The sequence below is a fragment of the Pelecanus crispus genome, chromosome 2, assembly GCF_030463565.1.
Source record: "Pelecanus crispus isolate bPelCri1 chromosome 2, bPelCri1.pri, whole genome shotgun sequence".
Taxonomy (NCBI): domain Eukaryota; kingdom Metazoa; phylum Chordata; class Aves; order Pelecaniformes; family Pelecanidae; genus Pelecanus; species Pelecanus crispus.
In genome coordinates, this window is record NC_134644.1 from 29553778 (window position 1) to 29577273 (window position 23496).

The 23496-nt window shown below is 43.0% G+C and overlaps 2 protein-coding genes across 5 annotated transcripts in view; both read left to right on the forward strand.

The window, feature by feature from the left end:
• C1GALT1 (core 1 synthase, glycoprotein-N-acetylgalactosamine 3-beta-galactosyltransferase 1) overlaps positions 1-14825 on the forward strand; it is a 260990-nt gene extending 246165 nt beyond the window's left edge. The window contains exon 5 of the transcript XR_012832050.1: positions 14812-14825. The gene's annotated coding sequence lies outside the window, so the exon portion shown is untranslated. The remainder of the gene's footprint in view (positions 1-14811) is intronic.
• Positions 11708-23496, forward strand: part of GLCCI1 (glucocorticoid induced 1) — a 59468-nt gene continuing 47679 nt past the window's right edge. For all 4 annotated transcript variants that reach the window (XM_075728252.1, XM_075728253.1, XM_075728254.1 and 1 more), the window contains exon 1: positions 11708-12164. In XM_075728252.1, the coding sequence (XP_075584367.1) occupies positions 11708-12164 (457 nt within the window). The remainder of the gene's footprint in view (positions 12165-23496) is intronic.

Genomic DNA, 23496 nt, shown 5'->3' on the forward strand with positions numbered 1-23496 from the left:
GCTCCCTTCTTGTTTTTTACTTCAGTTTCTCTTACAAATATCACAAGCTCTTTTGCTTTAAGAACTGCCTTTTTGGATGTGCACAGTAACCAGTACGATATCCCATGACACAACAAATAATACTAATTTTTTTTTTTTAGCTCTACTCACATGACACTGATGAGATTTCCAAAACTTATTCTCCCCAGACAGCAGCATATACACAACAATAAGACTCAGTGCTAAATAATGTGATGGCAAAAAAGTAATTAAGTTCAAAGATGTCGGATGGTTTGAGGCATTAACATTGTGGCATGTCAGCCCATTTCATCGCATTAACATAATGTAAAAATACAGTTTTAAAACCAAACCTATGCAGTATTGCACATTTTAGTCCAATCAAAATCTTCGCACAATCAGGATTTCACCCCTATTTTTAGGATAGTGAGGCAGATAGAGATTCCCACTGCTGCCAGCCAGAGCTGTATATATCAGGAGAAGGGGATGGAGAATTACTTATGTTCTGTGTATATACAATGCCAGACATAACAGGGTCATGATTAATCACTAGATCACTCAGGTGCTGTGACAGTAAACAGGAAAAACAGTTGAATTAAAGTTGGTTAGGGAATATTTTGCATTTAATTTCTTAAAGGTGCAAGAATCCCAGGCCATTTCAGATTAGCATATTCTAATTTTATATAAAACCAAAAAAACCCCAAAAGTATAAAAGTCAAGTCCACTGGATTACATAACTTATAAATCACTTCAAGAGAGTTCAGTGTGAAAGGTGATATGAAAGTGCAAGTTGTTAACCACCGTTGCAGCTGACTGAGAGTTTCGTTTATTCTCTAACCAGATCCTGCTTCAGGAGTCTGTACCACAACTAATTAGCCATAATGCTTTATAATTGTATAAACAGAATATAGAATAGATCTGTATGATATATAATTAATTCTGCCCTTAAGGAAAGCTTTTGTAAGTCAAACCATGTGCTGTTTGAGAACTGCCTCTTTATGTTCTCGCTTGTAAGGCAGGCATATTTCTCTGTCAGCAGAGCTTGGGGAACATTCTAGAAAATAATGTTTGTTAAGGCTGGCCAGATGTTTTCTTGCAGGGCTGACTACTGGGAGCCCCATCTCCAAAGCTGAGGTGGTTGCAGCTGCCTCTGCTCCTTCCTTTATGCAGCCCACAGTGAGGAAAGGGGCTTTGGTACAGAGATCTGTCTGTTTTTAAAAAAATCAAGCTCACTTGCTGTTGTCATGCAGTGGTTATTTCTTTAATCTTGGGTTTTGTCAGCCTCACTTTTGTGTATTTTTTTTTGTTTTAAATTCTAGGCTGAACTCCATTATTGCTACTGGACCTGCAAGACCAGAACAAAACCAAAAAAAAACCCCACAAATATTTTGTTTCTGGATTATGACCCATAAGCAAGCACAGCCTGATGTGGTTAGAGGATCGCCATTCTCCTGTCTGATGTTTGATGTGCTTGTCCTTCCCGTGAAAAAAAAAAAAAAAAATGGACACGCAGGAGTTCAGGAGACCTGGGGGATCAGACACTTGATCTCATTAGATGAGGGCCTGCTTCCTTGAAGTGACAGAATGGGCAACATCCATCTTTAAGACCCATTCAAGCAAAGGTGTGGAAGTGCCACATCATCCTTATGTGGGGACTGGAGCTTTGTTGTGTCCCAGGCTGTGGCTGGTAGAGAAGTCTTGAAACACCAGGCTTAGCAGAGCTGATTCAGTCCTGTGAAAGACTCCACTAGACTGTCTTCAGAGAAAACCTGCCATTGTAAGATGCCAATCAGAGCCAGCAGCCATCCAAGCACCCCAAGATGGTGCAGTACTCTGCTGATGGTCTAGTTGGAGATCCATTTCCAAGGACCACTGTACCTTGGGGCGTTGGTTCATGCTTTGGACACCTTAAATGTACATGATAAAAGAAGTTAATATGAAGATAAATTGTTTGCTGAAAGAAAGGAAGAAAAAGGAAAGAAAGAGATGAAAAGAAAGGAGGAGTGATCGAAGAGCAGAAGCCTCCTTGATCTAGCCACCCCTTGGCTGAACAGGAGGCACAGGTTCACATTACACTCTTCTGGAATCATGATCACACCCTTTCAAAAGCCTGACACACCACTGGGAAGATTATCTTTGCATGGCAGCCTAGATCCTTCTCACTGATAAAGCTGCTGTATCTGGGAAGTGTTTGGCAGAACTGTCGCCATATACACAAACAGAGGAGCTGGCTCTCGTAACCTCAGAGGCTTGGTATGGGGAGCAGTCTGTGTCAGCTCTTGTGCCCTCCAGAACAACTCTACGGATCACCTATGTAGCTTGTAGAACAAAACACACAATTTCCTTAGGGAGCTTTGAGGTGGTTTTATTAATTGACTTCCAAACCTTTTGAGGTAACATCTTTAACGTAACAAGCTTTTTCTTCTTCCATTGCTTTCCCACCCACATCCACTTCTGAAGTCAGAGCTGTCTTCTGTCCCCTTGTGAACTAAGAAGTCACAAAAAATTTCTTTTTTTCCCTCTTCTCCTTTCCAAAATTAAGCGATATGGCTTCTTCTACCCTTGCATGATCAACTGCACTTCTTACTCCCTTTCTCTGTACTTCTTACGATGAGTTATCTCACGTGCCGTTCTTTTTTCAAATACACTTTCTGTTTAACATTCCCTCTCATGTAACAGAGATACACTGTCTGCTGGAAGAGCCAAACCTGTAACTCAGTACTATAAGAGAAGGTCTTCCCCTTGAGACATTTCATCCTGGCCTTATAATATCTGAACAATTACATCACAGAGTTCCATTTCTGCATGATGACACTGATTTCAGCTGTTTATTTGAATGTAGTAGTTATATCTCCACCAGTAGTGGTTACATAACCTCTCAAGCATCAGGGAAAGTATGTGTGCCCACATCTACCTGACTGGTCAGTCCAAGTTTGCACATGACAAACTCGGAAAGAATTTCTTCAGGTAATGTCTGGGCTTTTTGTCATTTAAGACTATGAAGAATCTGAAGAAGTACTTCACTGGGACTGTCCTGATCTCTCAAAGAAAGAACTCTCTTTCTGGGCAAATAACACATATAGATAGAGTTGCCAAATAACACTTTTCTTTCCAAGGACCTCAAGTAATCTCAGATTACTCTTGAGAGTAATAAATGTTGCAATAATGCTGTTCTTGATTACAAGCAAGACTGTAACAGCTCTGACTGGTACTGATTCCATAATTATGTTTGATTACAGACATGCTCCTACTGTACCGATGCAAAGGGGTTATTTGTTGCCTTCTATCAGTCTCCTGGATTCCACTGGAGACCAAGAGCATGCTGTGTCAGCATACACAGCTTATTCAGCTGCCTTCCTCAGAGCTTTGTCACTAAAGCATACATTTAATAGCAGGACCTGTGATAGTTGGGTGTGCAAAACCTTTCATGGAACTGTGATTAAAACACTATGTAACTACATCAGTGATGGCCACTTTCTAAGAGGAACCTGAATTTCAGCAACTCTTGAGGGCTCAATCTTGCATATAAAGTTTTACTTCACAGTGCAGGGGCTAAAGTTACTCATGCCTTTACTATATTGCCATTACAGCAAGAACCAAAAGGACAATGAGAAACAAAGAAAAACTGTATCCATAACATTGTTCATGCTTTCTACTACTACAGAACTTAAAAAAGGAAAAGCTCCATTAAGTCAAGTAGCCCTCCCTCTGCCAATGATGAACAACAACAAAAAACTCATGCCTTACAATGTATTCTCCAGTGCTCTGTTTATTTGGTATTAAATGACTCATGGAATAAGGTTTCCACCTCTCCCCGTGGGAGATTATCCCAGCTGCTGAGACCTACTAGCAGTTCCCTTTCCTTTGTCTCTCTTTTAATGATGCCTAAGTCTTGCATTCTATTTTAGTTTGGGATGTAAAAGCTACAAAGGAAATTCACATCCCCAAACCTGCTTTTAAATGCAATTAAGGCCGTGACATGAACCCACAAACCCAAGGAAACATGCAGTTAAACCAGAAATGCATCATATATTTCACTTAAATACCATGCCACCTCAACGGTACACTTTTAAGCTAACTGCACACTTCCTTGTTTTTACAGGTTTGTTCCTCAGTGTTATGTAAATGCACTTTTATTGTATGTAAATTAGCATTAGGCGAACTGTTAAAGCCTGTTTTATAGTTGTCACACCAACAAAACACATTTACAAGTAAATATTTGTTCTATGGGTGAATATATTACCTGCCTGGAAATAATAATTATTTCCAGCATTTCGTCTCAGTGCTGTGACTCTGCTCTGGCCCCATAACTTGTTGTACGCACAGAAGCTCTCAAAATGGAACATCCTTATTAAGAGTATGTCACTTACAGAGTAGCAAACCCTAAAATTTTTTAAACGATGTGGCTGGCTCTCTAATACATTTTGTTCTTATTCTTCTTACCAGGGTGCAAAATCCATTTAACAAGAGAATATTGTCCTGCTTTGAAGATGTAGAGACAGCGTGTTTACTTCCCAGTAGTGGTTGTGGAATCCACTGTGTCACTCAACAGCATCCCATTTGGCTGGTAACGGAACAGTGGTGACAAGCTCTAAATACAGTTTGGTGCCGTTTGTTGTGCCTAGGAAGAAAGATGGTGGTGAACAGTGCTTTATGTGTGAGAAAAAGTAAAATAGGATAAACAGACAGGTAGAAGAAATCCAGAGAAGGACTCTGAAATGGAGGCTGGCATTCCCAAACCCTCAGATTTGCCTTTTAAATCAGTATTGTCAAAATGTAGCCTTATTAACACCAACACAACCCGACAACTAGGGCACCAGTCGGGGCATTCACGGTTAATGCAGTTCAAAAAGAATTACTAAAAGCCAGATATAGACCAAATCAAAAAATCTTAATGGAAAGATGTCAGGGACTCTACTATCAGACACTTATAACTGTTTTAATGGATCATAATGGCTTCAAATCTACCTCATTAAGGGGATGCTGCTCATTTAAAAAGTAAAACGCCATATAAATCAAAGTACTATACAGCACATTTGTGCTTTCCTAATCTCCTTAGCAAGGTAACTGCTCACATGAAATGGTGCCTTTCCTTCCATTTATTATATTTGGTATGATTAGTAATAAATATAATGATATAAATATATTCAAATTGCTACTAGTATTTGCTTACTGTTTCTGTCTTTTCCATTCAAGGTACTGTTGCTGTACATACTTAACACACTTAAGCTACCCTGAAAATATAACATGTTTCCTCACAAATGGTTTTATGATGTAGCATGAGGGTGTTTTATAAATATGATGAATTATTTTTATGATGTCCTTGCAAAATGAAGTGTTGCATGACTTAGCTATTATTATTGATATTTTACAAATAAGACACTGGCAAGAGAAATTAAGGTAAAAAAAGCTAGAAGTGTCCATTACTTTTTGACACCTCAGGTTATCAGAATACTTAGCATTTTACACCGTTTCATTAATTTAATGTACCATATCAATCAGCTTCACTTTGGTGTTCAGCAACGCCACAAATTTAGCCTCAAGTGTCCTCATACTGATGGCCTCAAAATGGAATGAAGGGAAAACAAACCTGCAAAAGCCCTCAACTGCTCCTGTGAAAGGACTTGGGCTTAATGCCAGTTGTGCCAATTGGATTTTTTTTCCCAGATGATGAACTGGGGAATGGAGATGGAGACGGTGATTGAATGAAGTGACTAAACTCGAAACATTAACGTAGGGCAGGGTTGCAGGCTGGAGAAAACTCAGCTTCTCACAGGGTACAGTCTGACACGGTTGACTTGTTAGCTAAAGGAAAGTGTTGAATGGAATTACCTGTACCAATGGATAGAAAGAAAAACTTCAGACTGAATGAGGAACCTGGAAAGAAGAAGGACTGGTGATTTTAGCTGAGAGTTGAATGTTCGCCTTTATGTTAAACCAGATGCCTAAGGAATACATAATTCAAAAGTCCCAAGTGGTTGGCCTATTTTCCTGAAGAAGAGAAAAGGATGTAGCAGCAGGTCTGGTTCCAGATGAGATAAGATTTTTTTATAACAAAAGTAATGGTTAATGGGCAGCTTCTGGTTTAAGTGAGTTATTCAGTATCACAAAAAAGCTTCTGGCAGACAGGAAAAAAAGACAATTATCCAAAATGGTATTCAATTTTCTTAAGGGAAAATCTTACGGTTCTTATTCTGTAGTTTCCTGGCTTGTTCATTATGCAGTCCTTACTCATAGTGACAATCCTGTGCACTGAATGAAATACAGTTAACAAGTGGCATTTGACTAAAAGGACAACACTATAATACCTTTTTGCTGCAGTCTGATGCTAAACTTAATTCTGAAATATTCTAGGTTGTGAGTATTCATAAATACTAATCTGACTTAGTATAAATACTGTTTGACTCCATAGGTCTAACATTCCTTTACGTAATGCCTTTTCCTCGTCTCCAGGAAAACAAAGACATGAGGAAACGAAATCTAACACTTGACCACATGTTTGACCTTCAGCAATGTGAAGGTAAGTCCTCAGTAGTGGGTTTCTTTTTGTTGTTGGAAGATAACTTGAGCATGTAGAGACTTGAAAGTCATCATGAGCTGGAAGTGCTGTAAGTGGCACTAAGTGGGGAGACAGAAGTTTTGCCTGCCTCTACCTGTCCCATTTTGGTTCCTGCTCTCCTTTATTCTCTGTGCCTGAATCCTGCCTCTCCTACCCCATTCCTAAAGACTTCCCTTTTTATAATTTTTTTAAAATGTCATCCCATTTCTCACTCCTCTGCATTTCACCCAGCCTTCTCAACTCCAACCTCTTCCCTGGTGAGTGTCAACAAAACCAGCAGTGGGGACAATGACTTTGTATCGCCAGCCCTGGAGAATTCAAGGGCACAATTGCAAGGTAAGTCCCAAGAAGCCTATAGACAGAGAGCACTTAGCTGATCTGAGGAGATCATATCTGTGCCATTGAACATTTTGGAGCTGTGAGAAGATGGAGCGTGCTTGACAAAGGCAGTGTCCCGCTGTCAAAAACCCTTGTAGTAAAAAATTCCATATATTTTTTTTTTTCCCATGACTGACTTGCTCTACCTAGAACTTTTTTTAAAGCCAAAACAGGCCAGAAACTAAACCAACACGCCCACAGCTTGAGATAGACATTTTCGAGGAATATTTGCAACTCCTGCTTCAGCAGAGCTACTCAGCGGCAGAAAGCAGCATTTCACATGGGGGGCCCTAGCTACAGGTGGCACTCCCATTCCTGCTGAGGGATGCTGCAAATGCACAGTGGCAAGCTTATTTTAGACCCAGATTTATCATTTGAGAGCTGCACCTTGGGTCATTTGGGGTTGTTCTTGTCTTTGGATGCAGCTAATGCTTTCTGGTCGTCTCTTCCAGCATATTACTGGGATGTAAGTACTTCATCTTGTTATTTCTCTCTTCCCAATTGTAATATTCCCAATTGTATATTCGTTACAAATAAGTGAAATACAGGGAATGGATCGGAAGATACAAGAAGATAAATGCACCCTTTCTCATCACTATTTTGTGTTAGGTGCTGCGTGAAAACCTCGGAGACAGTCACAAAGGACTTGTTTCTAAGTGGAATGGGCAAAGGGCAGCGAAGAAAACATAGAGGGAGATAAGAGAGAAATAAAAAGAATGAAACAAGCTGGTAGATACACCGGGAGCAGAGTATCGATGGCCTTACGCCCAGGTAAGTGCCTAGAAACAAAAGATATGTCCAGATTTGAAGAATTTTTACCTCTCTCAAACCTTCAAGTAGGAACAAACTAAGGATTAGGATTGCAGCAGGTCTACTGACTGCCTAAATCTGCTCGGTGTCCATAGCTCATGGCACTCAAGTAAACCTGTTTCTGCCCCCAAGAGATGAACCACTAAGTAATTGATAATAGTAGGAGAGATGTGTGAAGCTTTGCTCCACACTTGCCTGTCGTTGCCCCACTCCTTGAGTTCACTCCCTTGCTCTCACGCTCTTGCTGTGATGTATAATTTCCACTGCTTTCAGGATGCCTTTCCCAGAAGCTGTGCTAAGGACACCCGTGTCTCCAAAAGGATTTACGTTTCAGAAATACCCGTTACCTCCAGTGTAAACTCCCTTAAGCACATGCCATCTGACAAGGTAGTTTCTTAAAATGGAAATGAGAGGCAAGAAATGCCTCTTACGTGGCTTTTGAAAAGTTGTCTCAAGGTATTTAAGGCAAATACGGGTTTTTGAAAGATATGAAGATTATGATAGGAGCTCAGTTTTTGCTTCACTTTCCCTGTTATATCTTCTGCTGAATATTACAGGGCAACAGTATTCCCTGAGGGAAGTACTCTGAAACCTAGAGCAAAAGCACAATGAAAAATTCAGCAGTTGGCATACCACTTTAAAATAAGGAAGAATACTTTCTTAATCTCTTCCGAAATCACTGTTTCCTGGGCACATGGTGCGGTGTTGTTATACTATGTATGCAAATTCTAGATAAGACAGGGATGAAGATGGAAATAACTTCTGGGGAGCAGAGTCTCGCCTGTACAGCTGTTGATGAGTCTGGTAACAGTTTGACTGGAAGCGGCCCCAGTGGACGACTTCTTTGCTTGCTTTGGAAGCTCTGTGCAGGTGATGTGTCAGTTCAGCTCAGACTGTAAGGTTACAGCATGGTCCTCCGTTTGTTTGGAAAGGAAGACTTGCTACTGATATTTTACACTGCCATGTCCTATAGATTGAGGGGTTGTTTTTGTTTTGGGGCTTGTGGGATTTTCTTTGTGTTATGGGGTTACCTTGTCTTCATGCATCTAATCTTCCTGTACAAATATCTCACTTGTTTTGATGGGGAAGAACGTGATGGAATTATTTGCAGGGATTGTAGAATAGTATCTAAACAGCTAAATTCAACAGTTATACCAGTTCATCTTTACTTTAATCTGCTAGAACTCTGAGCACTGGCAATAGCTGCAACCTATCAGCTGTTGTCCTTGGCCAAAGATGCACCTTCTCTCTCAGCTGACACCAAATGATTTTCAGTCTATAAGATGTTACTGTATTAACAATGTTATTTGACAAAGTTACAGGTACAGGAAAATGTGCTTACTGTTTAAAACACTCCTGATATTAGTGTGGGCAGACTACTTCTACAGGTGAATGCTTTCCAGCCATTTTGATCCCAGTGCAGTGAAGCAGAAAAAATAAACTAGATAGACTTCATAAGCTGTGATTAAACACAGTGCAAAACCCTTGGGGGAAAAGTCTCTACACCACAGTTACACAAACAAATTTGGTTCATGCTAGCAGGAAAAAAAAAAAAAAAAAAGACTGGACTAATGGAAAAATACATGGTTGCTGATTTTTCTCAAAATTAATTTATACAAGTGGCTTTGTTGCCTGAGCACATGTTCATGTGGATGCAAGGTGTATTATTCCAGCCCTTTCTGTAACATAACCGCGGTGACTGCATCACATGGTGGTAGTGCAAACAAAGTCTCGTTAACAGCCCATGAATAGATGCATTTTCCTGGAATATAGTTTCTCATTGGGACTATCGACTGGCTCCTGGGCTACCAGGGGATAAGGATAGGTATGGACGGCTTCAAAAGGATAGAGTAAGTGCAGTAGCCTGCAGCGTGCTGCAAGACAATTATGAGTGTTTATCATGTAATCAAAAAGAGTACAAGGGATCTAGTTAATTCTGTGACACTTTTGCCTGATTACTGATTGACTTGAAGACAGTATCTTATATAGTGGAATATAGGCTGTTAAACACCAACAATTTTACTTCTACATATATTCTATGTCCTTTTTGTTTTCTTAAAGCCTGCACTTTCAACCTGAGCGGCCATCACACTGAGCTGGCTTCCTCCACAAAGCAAGACTCACTGTGTTTTTCCTTCACCTCCATTAGCATCCTTTTCGTGTCAGATCCAACATAAACACTGCTCTCTTGATGGACTCAGCTCAACTTATCTTTCTGATCTTATAGCCATTTATTTTCTTAGCTATTAAGGTACTCATCTTAATCTTTGTTTTCTTTCTGTCCCGTTGTCTCGTGTTATCAATTCATCTAGTGGGAGCTCTGTCTCATGGAAGAAAAACACTCTTCTCGGTATCACTGTAGAACTTTTTTATTTTCCTGTTGACATTCTGTGTTTTTGGACACACATTAGGAAAAATCATATACAGGCCATATACACTTATATGAAATTATGAAACCACACTTAATTAGTATTTGAGGAACATCTTGATCTTTTAGCAAAACAAAAATTATTGTAAAGGCTTGACAGTCACGTATGATGGCTGTGAATAAACTTTGTCGCAGGTGATTTTAGCTCCATTTCTGAGCCTTCCCTGCATGGGAGTGGAGGAAGCAGGTTAGAGGCAGTCTTCTGGTATTAGGGTTAGTGCACGACGTGGCTCAGATCACCTGCTCTCTTCAGTTAGTATTAGGTCTGCATCTTTGTACAGTCAACTTTGAACGCAAGCGCGCATCTTTGGTACCTTACCGAACAGGACCCCCCCGGGGGCTGCTGTCCTCCCTTTCCACCGACTGCCAATACAGCCCTGTACTCCCGATTTACACAGCCCCGCGGGCTCGGGCAACCCACCTCAGCGTCCCCTGGAGGCCCGCCCGGCCGGACACCCCCCCCGGCCGGGCACCCCCCGCGCCCGGCCCTGCGGCGGGCGGCAGGGAGCCAGCGGAGGAGGCCATCTTTACCCGCCGCCGGCCCGGGCGGAGGCAGATTTGCGGGGACAAATCGCCCGTTGCCCTGAGGGAAAAGCTCGATGCGCACAGCGGCCCCGGGCCGGCCAGGCCGCCTCCGACGGCCCCGAACGCCAACGACCGGGCCGCGGGACGGCTCCTCTCTCCCCGCCCTCCGCACCCACCCGCCGCCTCCGCAGGGCGGCCGCAGACCGACAGCGCCCGGGCCCGCGGGGGCAGCCGCGCCCGCCTCCACCGCCCCGACCGCCCCGAGGCGGGCCGCACGCCGCGGGCCCCGGGCCGCCCCCCGCCCCTCCCGCGGCTGCCACATCCCACTTCCCTCAGCCCGCCTCCCCCGCCGGCGGGCCCGCCCCGCCGCGCCGCCCCGCCCCCCGCCGCGCGGCGCCGCCCTCTCATTGGTTAAGAACCGAGAGCGACGGCGCCGCTGGGCAATGGAACCCGAGCTGGCGCGGCGGCGGCGCCCAATAGGGGCGCGAGGCTGCCGCCCCTGCCCGTCGCGGCCGGGCGTCGGGGCTGCGCGTTGCCATTCGGGGGCAGGGCGGTGAGGGGAGCGGATGGTGCTGGCTGCGGCTCCCGGGCGCTGGTGGGGGCAGGAGCGGGAGCTGACTGCGAGCGCCTCCCCCCCTCCCCATCCCACCCCCTCCGGCTGCGTGCGCCCTCGTCGCGCCCCGCCGCCGGCCGCCCTGAGCCGGCAGCGCTGTACGATGTGAGCGGCCGCGGGGCTCGGCAGCGCCCCCGGTGCCCACGACGCTGGGGCGGGCAGCGATGGCCAGAGCCTGGCGCGGGAGCAGCCGCCGTCGCCGATAGGAAGCGCCGGGGGCAGCTGGGCAGGCGGCGCGGAGACTCCCTCGGGCCGTGAAGCGCTTGTCCCGTCCTGCCCCGCCCCCTCCTTCCTTCCCCCCCCCCCCGGGCCGGTGCATGCGGGGCGCCGGGGGCCGAGCTCGGGCCCCCCGCAGCCGCCGGAGCGAGTGACCCGCCGGGTCCTGCGCATCCCCGCCATGTCGTCCTCGTCCAGCTCCTCGCAGACCCCCCCGTCCCACCACCAGCCCCCGCCGCAGAGGATGAGGCGCGGCGCCGCCGGGTCCCCCACCGCCGGCGGCGGCACGGCCGGGGGCCCCGGTAACGGCGCCGGGGGAGGCGCGGCGGGGACCAGCCGTCTGCTCCAGCCCATCCGAGCGACCGTCCCGTACCAGCTCCTGCGGGGCAACCAGCACAGCCCGACCCGGTCCCCCTCCGCCTCGGTGGGCAGCAATACCGGGCCGGGGGGCGGCGGCGGGGGTCGCGGCGGAGGCAGCCCCCCGCCGCCCAGCGCGACGCCGCCGTTGGCGGCGGGAGGCGGCGCGGCGGAGCCGGGCAGGGTGAAGGGCAGGCAGCGGCGCTCGCCGGAGAGCGGCGGCGGCAGCAGGAGGAGCAGCTCACCTGAGAGACGGAGCCCCAGCTCCCCGGTGTACAGAGGTAAAGCACCGGCACAACGCCGGCGTCCTGCTTCCCTGCCCCCCGGGGGTGCTGGCCGGGCCGGGGCCGCCCTGCCTCCGGGCACCCCCGGTGCTCCCCTCCCCAGCTCCCCGGTGGCGGGGTGCGCCCTGCCCGCCCCCCGGGCCAGCGGGGGATTGCCGGCCCGGCCCGGCGAGAGCAGCCCCGCTGGAGTCTCAGAGAGCGGGCGGGGGGGAGGTGAGGGTGAGCCCTAAAATATAACACCCCCCCCCCCCCCAGGGGAGCGGGGCAGGTGCCGGGCCCCGGTTTACCCCGCCGGGGCAGCAACCGAGCGGAGGAAAGCACCTCGTCCCGCCGCCTCCCCCCGGGGAGGGGGGCGAGCCCGTAAATGTCATCCTCCTCCTCCTCCTGAGGCGAGGTGGCGATCCGGTTTGGGAAAAACACCCCCGTCCCCCCCCCACCGGCGCCGCCTCGACCAGCGCCGGCCTCGGGAGGAAGCGGCTGCCCGGGGGAGCGGAGCGGGGACGACCCCCGCCGCCCTCGGGGGGCTGCCGCCGCCGCTCCCCCCGGCCCGGCCCCTCTGCCCAGGGGAGCAGCCGGGGGCTCCGGCGACGGGGCTCCTGCTGCCTCCTGCCCTTGCGCACGGCTTCTGGGAGTGGATGTGTGCAACAGAGGGACGGGGCTAAAATTAACCCGCTTCCCTGTCTACAGGTGTAATTATTTAGTACAGGTTGTTAATGGGTTAGATTTATATCTGGGGTGTCACAGCCCAGCTCTTAAGTGTGTGTTAAAACCGAGCCTCAAACGCTCTTCCTTTCTGCAGAGCTGGGTTTCTTAAAGGCTTGCATTTTTTGTAGCCTCTTAGGTTGAGATATGTAATGTTTTCAAGCACAGGCTCCAAAACAGAAAGGAAATTCCCATATTGAGATGCTTAAAAACAAATAACACAGGCTGCCTCCTTGCGATATTTAATGCTGAATCCTGGAGACTGTAAAAAAACCACCCAGCGTGGCCAAAATAGGCCTGTAAAGTTTAAAATGTAAAATTGCTTCCCAGCAAGTCCAACTTAACCTGTGTCAGGTTGTCTGGTAAATTACTGAATGTGTTAAAAGTGGCAGTGGCCATCTTACCTCCCCCCTCCCTCCCCCCTTCCCCCATCACTTTAGCACTTGAATGAATCAGACTAAATGCACTTTTTATGTTATCCTGCTGTAGCTATCGGGTATCGCACATCATCTCTTTCTGGGAACGTTGTATGTGGTTCAATACCCCTCGCGTCTTCGGTCCCTTCCTTAAGTCTTACTGTGTTTCATTTCTGTGGCAAACTGTGGTCTGTGTTGGCTGCCAACGTGTTTTGTACCAGTGGAATCTGTTACCTCCTTCCCCCCCCCTTTCATTTTTAATGTGTAGTAAAACCTTACAATCTGTAGTATTTGTAACTTTGGCAAATCTCTGTCATCAGAACGGTCCTAGGACATGGGCAGCATTTTGCAAATGAGCGAAATGTCACTCCCAGTTACGCGTGGAGTTAATTTACTTTATACAGTATTTGTGCTTATGCAGATGACCAAATTTGTTGATTATAATCTGAAGAAAGATAGTTCATAACTTATTTCTCAAAAAGATCATCTATTGATGCAGAAGGTTTTGCATGCTTGAAAATGGAACTGGGCTTCAGTGGTTTTGCTTCATTCAAGCTCTATTTAAAATTTTAAAGATCATATTTTTCCCACTGTATGAAGTACTAAATGTAGATTTCATGTTTTCCTCCTTCTTTAACCTTTGGAAAATGCTAATGGGGAACTAGGCAAAACAAAAAAAAATCGGTGCATATGAATAGTGATGGTGCTGATGATGAATACTGTAAATTATTTAATTATGGGAACCTGGAGGAAAACATTGTAGTGGTGCAGTGTATAAAGGTCTACGCTTAAGGTGTATTGAAGAGGGAGGAATGTGGGCAGTTACCTTCAAGCAAGGAAAAATACTGCAAAGCTGTGAAGTATTTCTTCATTATGTACGAATTTTTTTGTTGGAGGCTAAATTTTAATTTTAGAAAGTGGTTTCAGTCATCTTCATCTGTGGGCTATTTTAGCCTTAATAAATCAGACTATAAATTAGTACTGAATGACTTTTCCATCATTAAACTTGTTTGAGCTTGCCTCACAGTGAAACTGCGTTAGCAGCATACATGGCTTGATTCAGTTTAATGAGTGCAATGTATAAAATCATAAATGGTCCGTCGAGAAATGCACCCTGTAATCTGTATGCGCTGCGAGGAATTTGTTCCCCCTCCTCCAGGTCAAGCCAGCTGCTGCTGCAGAAGCTGACATCCTCTAGCAAATCCTGAATGAATGAATGAAAACAACGTGATCGCCCTAATAATGACCACAATTGCACACGTCAACAGCTTTATTTTACCGAAATACAGGCACCATTTTCTAGCAGGCGAGGGTAATAAGATACCCTATTTCTTCAGTCTTGCAAATGAAAAAAAGACTACCAACCCCCCGCCCCCCTAAACCTAGAGCTGTTTTTACGCAATCTGGAATATAGTTGCATGCCATGGGGCAGGATTTTGTCTTTGTTTCCCTGCTTGTTTTCAGAATTTTAGTACATGATGTATGGATCCTGAAAACGATGTTTGTAGTCTATATGGTGATAGTAGTATGTAGAAAATTGATTGCTGAACTGGAGGACTGCTGCAGTGATAATGGAGGACTTGAGGAAAAAAAATAATGTTCTGTTTTCAAACATGGACCATCTTGCTGCGGCTTGTTAAACAATGTGCTACTCCAGCTATTTATAGTTGTTATCAGTATGCAAGTCTTGGGGAAGCAACTCAATCGAGTTTTTTTGTCAGTTTTTTGAAACCATTTCCCACTGCTGTAAAATGTGAGCTTAGGCTCTAGGTATAATCCTGTTGTTTTCCTCACCAGTGCAGGAGATCTGTTTGCCTTTGGCTCTGCAGTCTGACTTGGATTGTTTCACGGATATGCTTGTGCTGGAGACTGCTTATGATTCTAATGGATAGATGTTTTTCTCTTCTTAAGGCACCTGCCCCTTCCCCACCTCCTTTCAGCCTTTTCCGGTATAGATTCCTTGAATTGGCTATCCTACAAAGCTATTTTCTTGTGGATATTTTAGCGGTTTGCCAGAGGTTGCTTTTCTAAAAGAGATTTCTATGAAAACAGTCCAGCTTTGAGCCTCTACAGGTCAGAGCAACTACCATTGCAGGCATTGACATCACTACTACATGAATGAAAGCAGCATGCTCTCTGTTTCTTCTGCCATCATCATCTTTTCTCTCCCTTCTTTCTAGGGTGCCGTAAATGTTTTTGTTCTGCAGCAAACCCCTGTGTGTGTAGAACGGAAACTTTAAGAATTTGATCATATTTTCTTTAAGAAAATTTGTAGTCTTAGGAAACATCGATGCCAGTATTTATATTTGGTTCGTATTGATACTGAATGGATGAGAACTCATGAATGCTATGTACTAATTTCAAGGTGCTAAAAAAGGAAAAAAAGAGGGGGAAGAAACTTCTGATGTTGTAGGATAAACCTGCAATGTGTGAGTCTACTCCTTTCCTCTTTTCTTAAACATGTTTATTCCTTCCTAGTAGATAGGTTTTTATAGCCTGTATTCGTGTTTTGGAGAGTTGGCAATGTAAAAAGTGTCTGGTTGAATGGAACAACACATGGTTTTCTTAGAGGGAATATATCTGATACATCTCTGACTGCATAAATGTAACATCAACAGAATGCGAAGCTGCATGGTTTATGACAAAGGACATTCCAATAATCAAAAAAACCCCACCAAAACCCCTTGGACAGGTCAAACAAAACATATTACTTGCTTGTGATCACTTATGTTTTACAGGAAAAAAGCACGTTGTTTTCTTTCTTGCCTTACCTGGACAAAATCGGTGGTTTCTGTTATTATGTAAAGTAGCTTGTATAAATATGAGAGTGGGTTTCCGGTTTAGTTTGTTTTTTCACATGGTATGCGATATTTTGTGTACAAGAAGGGTGTAAATGACTTCTGTATGATTCAAGCTCAGTGTTGCTTTCATCAAATGCTTTGATTTGTTTAGTGTTAACTCTGGTGGCACTGTAATATTATGCTTCATATTTTTTAATTTCCACTTACATAGTTCATAGTATGAACTTTTTTCCATATCAAATTTTGGAGGCAAAGGTTAGTTTTAAGGGTATCTGAAAAATATCGTGATCAATTTGGCTGTTAAGAGTTCCCAATATCTTTTATTTCCCCAAATAACTCCTGAAGCGTTGCCAACATTAGTAAGAGAAAGGAATTAAAAAAGATGCAAAACAACTGCATAACCCAGTTCTGAGTAATAAGTATGTATATCTGTTGTTATGCTAGTAGATGAAAGGCTAATGGAGTGAGGAGTGGAGTAAGACAGACAATATTGCTGATCTCTAGACTTGTAAGGGATATCAGTATTTAAAAAAAACAAAATTCAGACTTCAAAAGGCAGAACTATTTTAATATCCTGGATTCAAGCCATGCAATATTTTGGCATCATAAGCATTTATACCAGAGATCAAGAAGATCTTTCCTTTATTTCTAACAAATGTAGGTAAGGAAGTAATTCTTGTGACGCTTCCTATTTCCTGATGCCTGAATAATAGCAGTATTTCCATAATTGTATGGCCAAAACAGTTTTGCTCCAGCTTTGTCCCTCTCTCTTCCCAAAATAGCTTTCATTGGAATATAATATGGTGAAATAAAAGACACTGGCTAAATTTGAACCAGTTGCCTTGAACTCAAAGGCTTTTTAGTTACGTGTTTTAACATCACTTTAAATAAGAATAGTATATTAGATGTCCTTAATAAATATGTTTCATGAGGAAAATTAACTGAGCTTCTTTCAGGTGTTAAAACAACTGCAGGGAAGAAAAATAGGACGGTATTTTCTCCATTGAACTTGAATGATATTGTAGCAAGGCATTAGCTATTAGGAAAGCACCCCTTTGCCCCATGGGAAAAAAAAAAACCAAAACCAAAACAAACAAAAAAAACCTTATGAAGTATACATGTATATCTATTTTAAATACCTGACTTTTAATTCTTATTCTTTGGATGTAAGCAAGTATTTGCATGTTACATATGGCCAAACTGAAGTTACTTGCCAACATCCATGCATAGTAAAACAGTGGCTAATACTGAAATTTGTTTTCTGAAATTTATAGTTCCTGGTTTTTGTCCTTTTCTTTCCCATGGTGGTGGGGTGAACAGAGGTTCTTCAAATGTGTCTTAAAATGCAGGGAGGGTAGATCAAGGGACTGTATCTTAGAATCTTACAAAAAAGTCAGTGTTTGCCAAGTATAGACTGACACATGATGAATTGTTGAACTTTGCTATATTGCTATAATTTACAGTGGAAAGCTAGTTATTTTTAAAATGGGGTTTATGCTACCACTCTAGATATCATCATGGAAAAAAAAAAAGGTAACTGATGCAGTAATTCTGAAATTTCAGTTCAACCTGGACTTGAAAGCAATAGTTGTAACAATGCGAAACCTACTGGAAATAAAGTATATGCTCCTCAAGGTTTCAGTTTAAGTGAATATTTGAAATACTTTTTTAATGGGATGTCATCAGTTGAGTAATTATCTTCATCTGAAGAAGGTAATAGGTTTTTTTCACACAGTGAAAAATGAAAGTTCCTGTTTAAGTTGGTTGGCAGTATCTTCAGTAGAGAAAAGTGTTGCCAACACTTGACACAATGGTTAGTTCTCCATGCATATGTTCCAGAAAAGTTGTTAATATAGTACGGTTTAAACATCAACTAGCATTTTTTTGAAAAGTATCATTTATTGATGAAAAAAAGGACCTTGTAGTAAAGATAAGTAACTGGAAAATTTTGCTCAAGACTTGAGATAGTTAACTGCATTAATGATCATCATCTTGGTTTAACGTTAATATTTAAATGCATTGAGTTCTTTCTTTCAGCACTGCCTCCCATGTAAACTTGTAGTGCCTAAACACTGGCTTAAGGCATTTTCAGGCAAGTAAAATAATTGCATCCCTTCTAATGAAGGGATGCATCCAGAGCAACTTGTCAGCCTGAGATTATCCCTTTCTCCTTTGTGTCACCGTTTTTAAGGTGTATGCAATGGCAAAATGAAGATATCGGAGATTAGAGTGAAGGAAATGAGTGTTTGTACTTAATCTAATTCTTACCTTTTGAGTGTGTATTTACTTCTTCCCCAAAATTAGATTGTTCTTCGCTTATGCTCTAAGTTTTCCCCTCCTGATTTGGCTCTGAAGTTCACCACCACTAATTTGTATTATGACTATTTGTGAATCAGAAATTAAATCCTAAAGCTTGAAAATAGCTGATGGGTACTGAAAGGGGTCACAATTTGGGACTTCTGCAGTATGGATACCACACAGTTATCATGATACAGCATGTAATATCAATCCTTTTGAATGGCGAGTCAGTCTCTCTGACTTTTATTTTTCCGAAGCTAGGATCTCACTCATGGAAACGCTCACCCATGGTTGAAACTGAAATACATGGTCTCTTGGGAACCCTTCCTGCTCTGCTAGCTGTGCGAATATGGACTTAGGACCAGAGCTGTTCCCTTACATGGTCCCCTTGGACTGTCTGGTGATGACTCTGCTCAGACTACGTCTTCTGCTGCTAGTGAGACAGAAGAGGGCATGTAGCTGCTGGAAGCTTATCTTGGGGGAGGAAACCCAGCTAGGCCAAGTGGGGCCATGCTGGGGAGTGCCCTCAGCCTGCTCTCTCTTGTCTTGTAATACTGCCTCTGCCCCGGTCCTGTTCATTTCTCTTCTGCACCTTTCCTGCTCCTTTGGTATCTGCACCACTTCTTATTAGCTGCTGCTGCTGTATCCTACCAAACTGTTGACTATCACACTTAGTGTTCTCTGTTGTGGGGCGGGGGAACGCCAGAAGGTGTGGGTGTCTACACTCAAGCAATAACTGTTTTCTGCACAAACAATTTGTGAATAGGGATTAACCTAACCAATTGGTGTTGGGTCAATGGAGGATGGTTTTGATGGAAAGTTTTCATTTTTCGTAGTAGTAGATCTCTTAATTAGCTTTCCATATTAGATATTGCTGCTTTGGAGACAATATATACTTCCCAGTAGGTCATAAAATGTTACGAGCTTGGGTTTTGAAACCTTAATGCAAGATACTGTATTGGTTAGACCTTCTTATTTAGTGTTGCATGTTCCCTAACACTAAATGATGATGCAGATGTTGGCGTTTATAAGGATTTAAATTTCACTGCTGCTGGTGTTAAATTGAGGAGTAGCTGTTTGCAATGGATATTATTCTCTGAATCAAATACAAATGACTGATTAACAACACTGGTTCCTATATGCCACTTGTTTTGCACAACCTGAAACTAGTTTTACCCAAACTACACATTTTGTTTCCTCTTTAGGAAGAACGTGTCTCTTATTTTGCTCATAAGAGCAGTGACTAAGAGCAGTACAATAGCAGTTCTGTCATGGTTTTTGAGTAGTCTGAAATCCACTGTAGAATATTTTCTTCTCACTCTGCCTTGAGATAAATTATTATTCCAGTTTAGACTAAGTGTCCCATTCCTTGAGCAGTGCAATTCACCTTTTTGAACTAGGTTAGCTTCATCCTCCTTTCCTATACTCTCACCACCAGGAATTGAGCAAGGAGATTAGTTGTAGACACACTTCTGAATTTCAGGAATTAATACTCGTATCTAGCTGGCTTGACTGGTCATTGCAAGATCACTGGCATTCATACTACAAACTTGAAACTCATTTCTGTAGCCATATGAATTTTATTTTATTGTTTTAGTAAGTATAAATCTGTCTTTTGGAAATGTTTTCTGCAACACTAAACGCTCAGTTGTGAACCGGTTAAATGTATGGCAAAATGGGTATTGTTATGTTGTGTGCCTTTTAATCTCTGGTGTTTTGGTGTACAGTGCCTATTCTGGAGTTCTGATAGAAATACTTTGTGAAGGTTGGCTAGTTGGATTATCTGTATATTTACATTTTTCTAAAAAGGCTTCATGGTTAGAAAAAACTAAACATTTTAATATAGGTGCTTAGGCTGCAGTACTAAAAAAAAAAAAAATTCAAAACTCTAATAATTTGTTGACATCTGTCAGCATTTGGAAACCAAACTGTGATTTGGAAATAAGGTGTTCTTACCAGAAAACAAATTCTAGTTATTCAATACTCGATCACTAGCTAATTCTATTAATCCTAGTCTGCAGAAATTAGCCCATAAATACAAAGCCCACTTCTTCAAAGCATGACATGCGGTCAGCCATTGGCTATTTGGGAGCAGATACAGATGCTTAGGCTTGTGAGCATATGGCTTCCAAGGGTAACAGTACAGGTGCTTTCATTAGATGAAGCACTGTACCTATGCTGGATCAGAAATGTTGCTGGATAAACCTTGAAAATCTTGCACCATGTTCCCAGGACTCAGGCCACTGACACACAGTGTGGAGGAACCAGTGAGGAGCTCTACGAGCCTTGTGGGTCTCTGTAGGTCTTTAACATGGTCTCACTACCGATCCTTCTGCATGTCACGGCAGAGCTCATTAGGCCAGTAGGACTAAAAGATGCTAATGATGGTAGTGGGTATCAGTGTGGTGCAGTCTGTGCTCTGGAAGGCTTTGGTGAGCGCCGTTACCACACATGGAGTCAGCTTAAATTCAGCGCCGCATGTCAGCTAATCAGCCTTACTGGGGTCTGGAGCGCTGGAAAGTACATTGCAAAACCCAGGTGGCTTTGCAGTGTTGCCTCTGTGCAGTTAGGTGTTATACCTCCATATCCAGTATGTCATACATAATTCAAAATCTTCTGTAATAGATGATACCTGAACTTTCTGTTATTCAAAGTAATGGAGAGTTGACTTGCTCACTAAAAATTAAACCCAGATTTACGCTGAGTGTCCCAGAACAGACTTTGAACAGTGTGACTCTAAAAATATCAGCTAACTGCTGAAGAATGCAGAATAAGACTTAGGTTTATACAGTAGTTGGGAAGCTGCCAGGTTAAAGGAGAAGCTGTCTTCACAGAAGTAAATTTCAGTTAAGGTCTTCAAATTTTCATTCTTAACTGATAGCTGTGTTTACTTAATTGTGGCAATTGATAGTGGAATACCGTTACGCATCCTTTCTCTCATACTCTGATTTCTCTGGTACTTTACCTTCAGTGGCTCATTTTTGTACCTGATGCCTTGCCCTGAATAATCATCTTTGCATCTTTCTTCCCCGACAAAGAAACCATAAAATACATTTGCAATACTTGATGTTCTTTTCAGGGGAACAAGAAAAAGTCCTAATCTGGTAGAGAAAAAATTCTCATGGGCAAAAATGGAATTAACTGCATGTTCAAAAGTACCGTGTATTTGAGAAACATCCATACAAGGAAATGACTGGAGACACATACTCAGGTTAGGAAGTTGTCCACGCTGAAGATCCAAATAACCTTCGGGCATTACTGTAGAAAGAGAGAGACTCATGCTTTCAAACCAAGTTGTGTATTGAAGCGTGTAGTCCATATATTGTTTAAAATATTGTGTGAAACTGTTGTATGCATCTACCTGAATTTCTTCCAAAGAAGGAACTAGCCTATTAAGATTATTGGAGTCTCATGATTTTTAGTGGTGTGTGTAACCTATAATACAAAGTTGGAGGATGCAGGGAGATCTTTTGGTTGCAAGAATGATAGTAGAAACTCAGTTTGGCTGCACTGAAGATAGGAATTACCAAGTCTGACAACTCAAAATCTGGGAGAAGCCGAAGAAATGCATGTGCTGGCAGTGTATATACAATAAATATTAGATGTTTTCTGCAGCTAGGCCTTTCTTAATCATGCAAATTTACATGCATATACAGCAAAACAAAAAATCCTACATAGAGTATGTTCTAAAATTCATAGATCTGGGGTAATGTTTCAGATTTCAGAAGGAAATAGTTTGAAAATTTGACTAAACAGGGTTGCTGTGACTCGAATACGGAGAGAATCTGTTTTAATGAAAAATGTTAACGCTATTGGAATCTTTCAAATGTCAGAAAAACTCAAGAATGTGATCTGATTGCATCAACACTTATCTCAAAAAGGCCGCTAGGAATAAGCAGAGAGCCTGCAAGAAACAGCAGGAAGAACCGAGAAAAGAATGTCACATTATCAATCAAAAATTGAATCTTAGCTGAGAATTGTTAAAACCCGAACAGACTTGGACTTTGCATGCTTTAAGACAGACAATAGAAACATGCAAATAGAAAAATAAGGAAAAAGTAGTTGCAGCTGTTTGGTACCAAGAAAAAAGAGATTAAGGATGATCTGAGATTGATTTGCTGGAATGTATGGTTTCAAAATCAACTCCAAGGAATAGTAGCAAAAGTCTTGGAGGAAATAGCACAGATATTTATTCAATGCTTTGTGCTCACCAGGACAAAGTATAACTAACCAACTTTAAATAAGGACAGTGATTCTTAACCCAGGAAGATAGGAAAAAAAAAATTAAGGGAGAGTGTAATTTGTAATTAGGAATTACCAAAACTATGATAAATACAGATTGCAGATTTTAATAAAGTCAATTCGGTGATCTCCATTGCAGGATTCTAGAAAAGCTCACTCAGAAGTTCACGCTTGCCTTCAACTTTCTAAGGCAATCTTCTGAATAGGAGGTGACACCATTTGAGAATAGATACCTCATTATAGCAGAGATGATGCTCGTGTTTTTAAAATGTGAAGAATTTTGAGTCCAGTTCTAAACTGTAGAGATCTGCTGGTCTAACTTCAGCTATAGGTAAAACTTCAGAAGAAATTCTGGGGGATGGTGGAAAGCAGTGAGAAATATTAAAGTGCAAAATGAGCTTTTCAAATTGTGTCATGCTAACCTGGTGGTTTTGATAAGAGAACTGATTTTCTAGACGGGAAGTAGATCTTATCTGCTTAGGCAAATTTCAAAATTAGGGTGATGAAACTGTTGATGAATTTTGAGAGGTTTAATTAGTACGCAGGAAGATTATGCAACAAGAGTTGAAGGACCTTGGGAATTGAAATAATTGAAATAATAATTTTTGAAAGTGAGGTTTAAAAGTAAAAATTGGAGAATGTGAAGTTGTACCTGAGCAGAATACCTTTTCCTCTAACGGGGAACATGTAATTTGAAAATACTGGAGGGTGGAATTGGGTGATGGTGGTATCTCTAAGCTGCCAATATGAAGTGACTGAAAAAGTACTGGGCACAGGTCAGGTCTTGCAGAAATGAGCAACCTGCTGCATAGGGGCCTGCCAGACATAGTCTGGGATACTGCGCATGGTTTTGGTGCTCCACAATTTAAG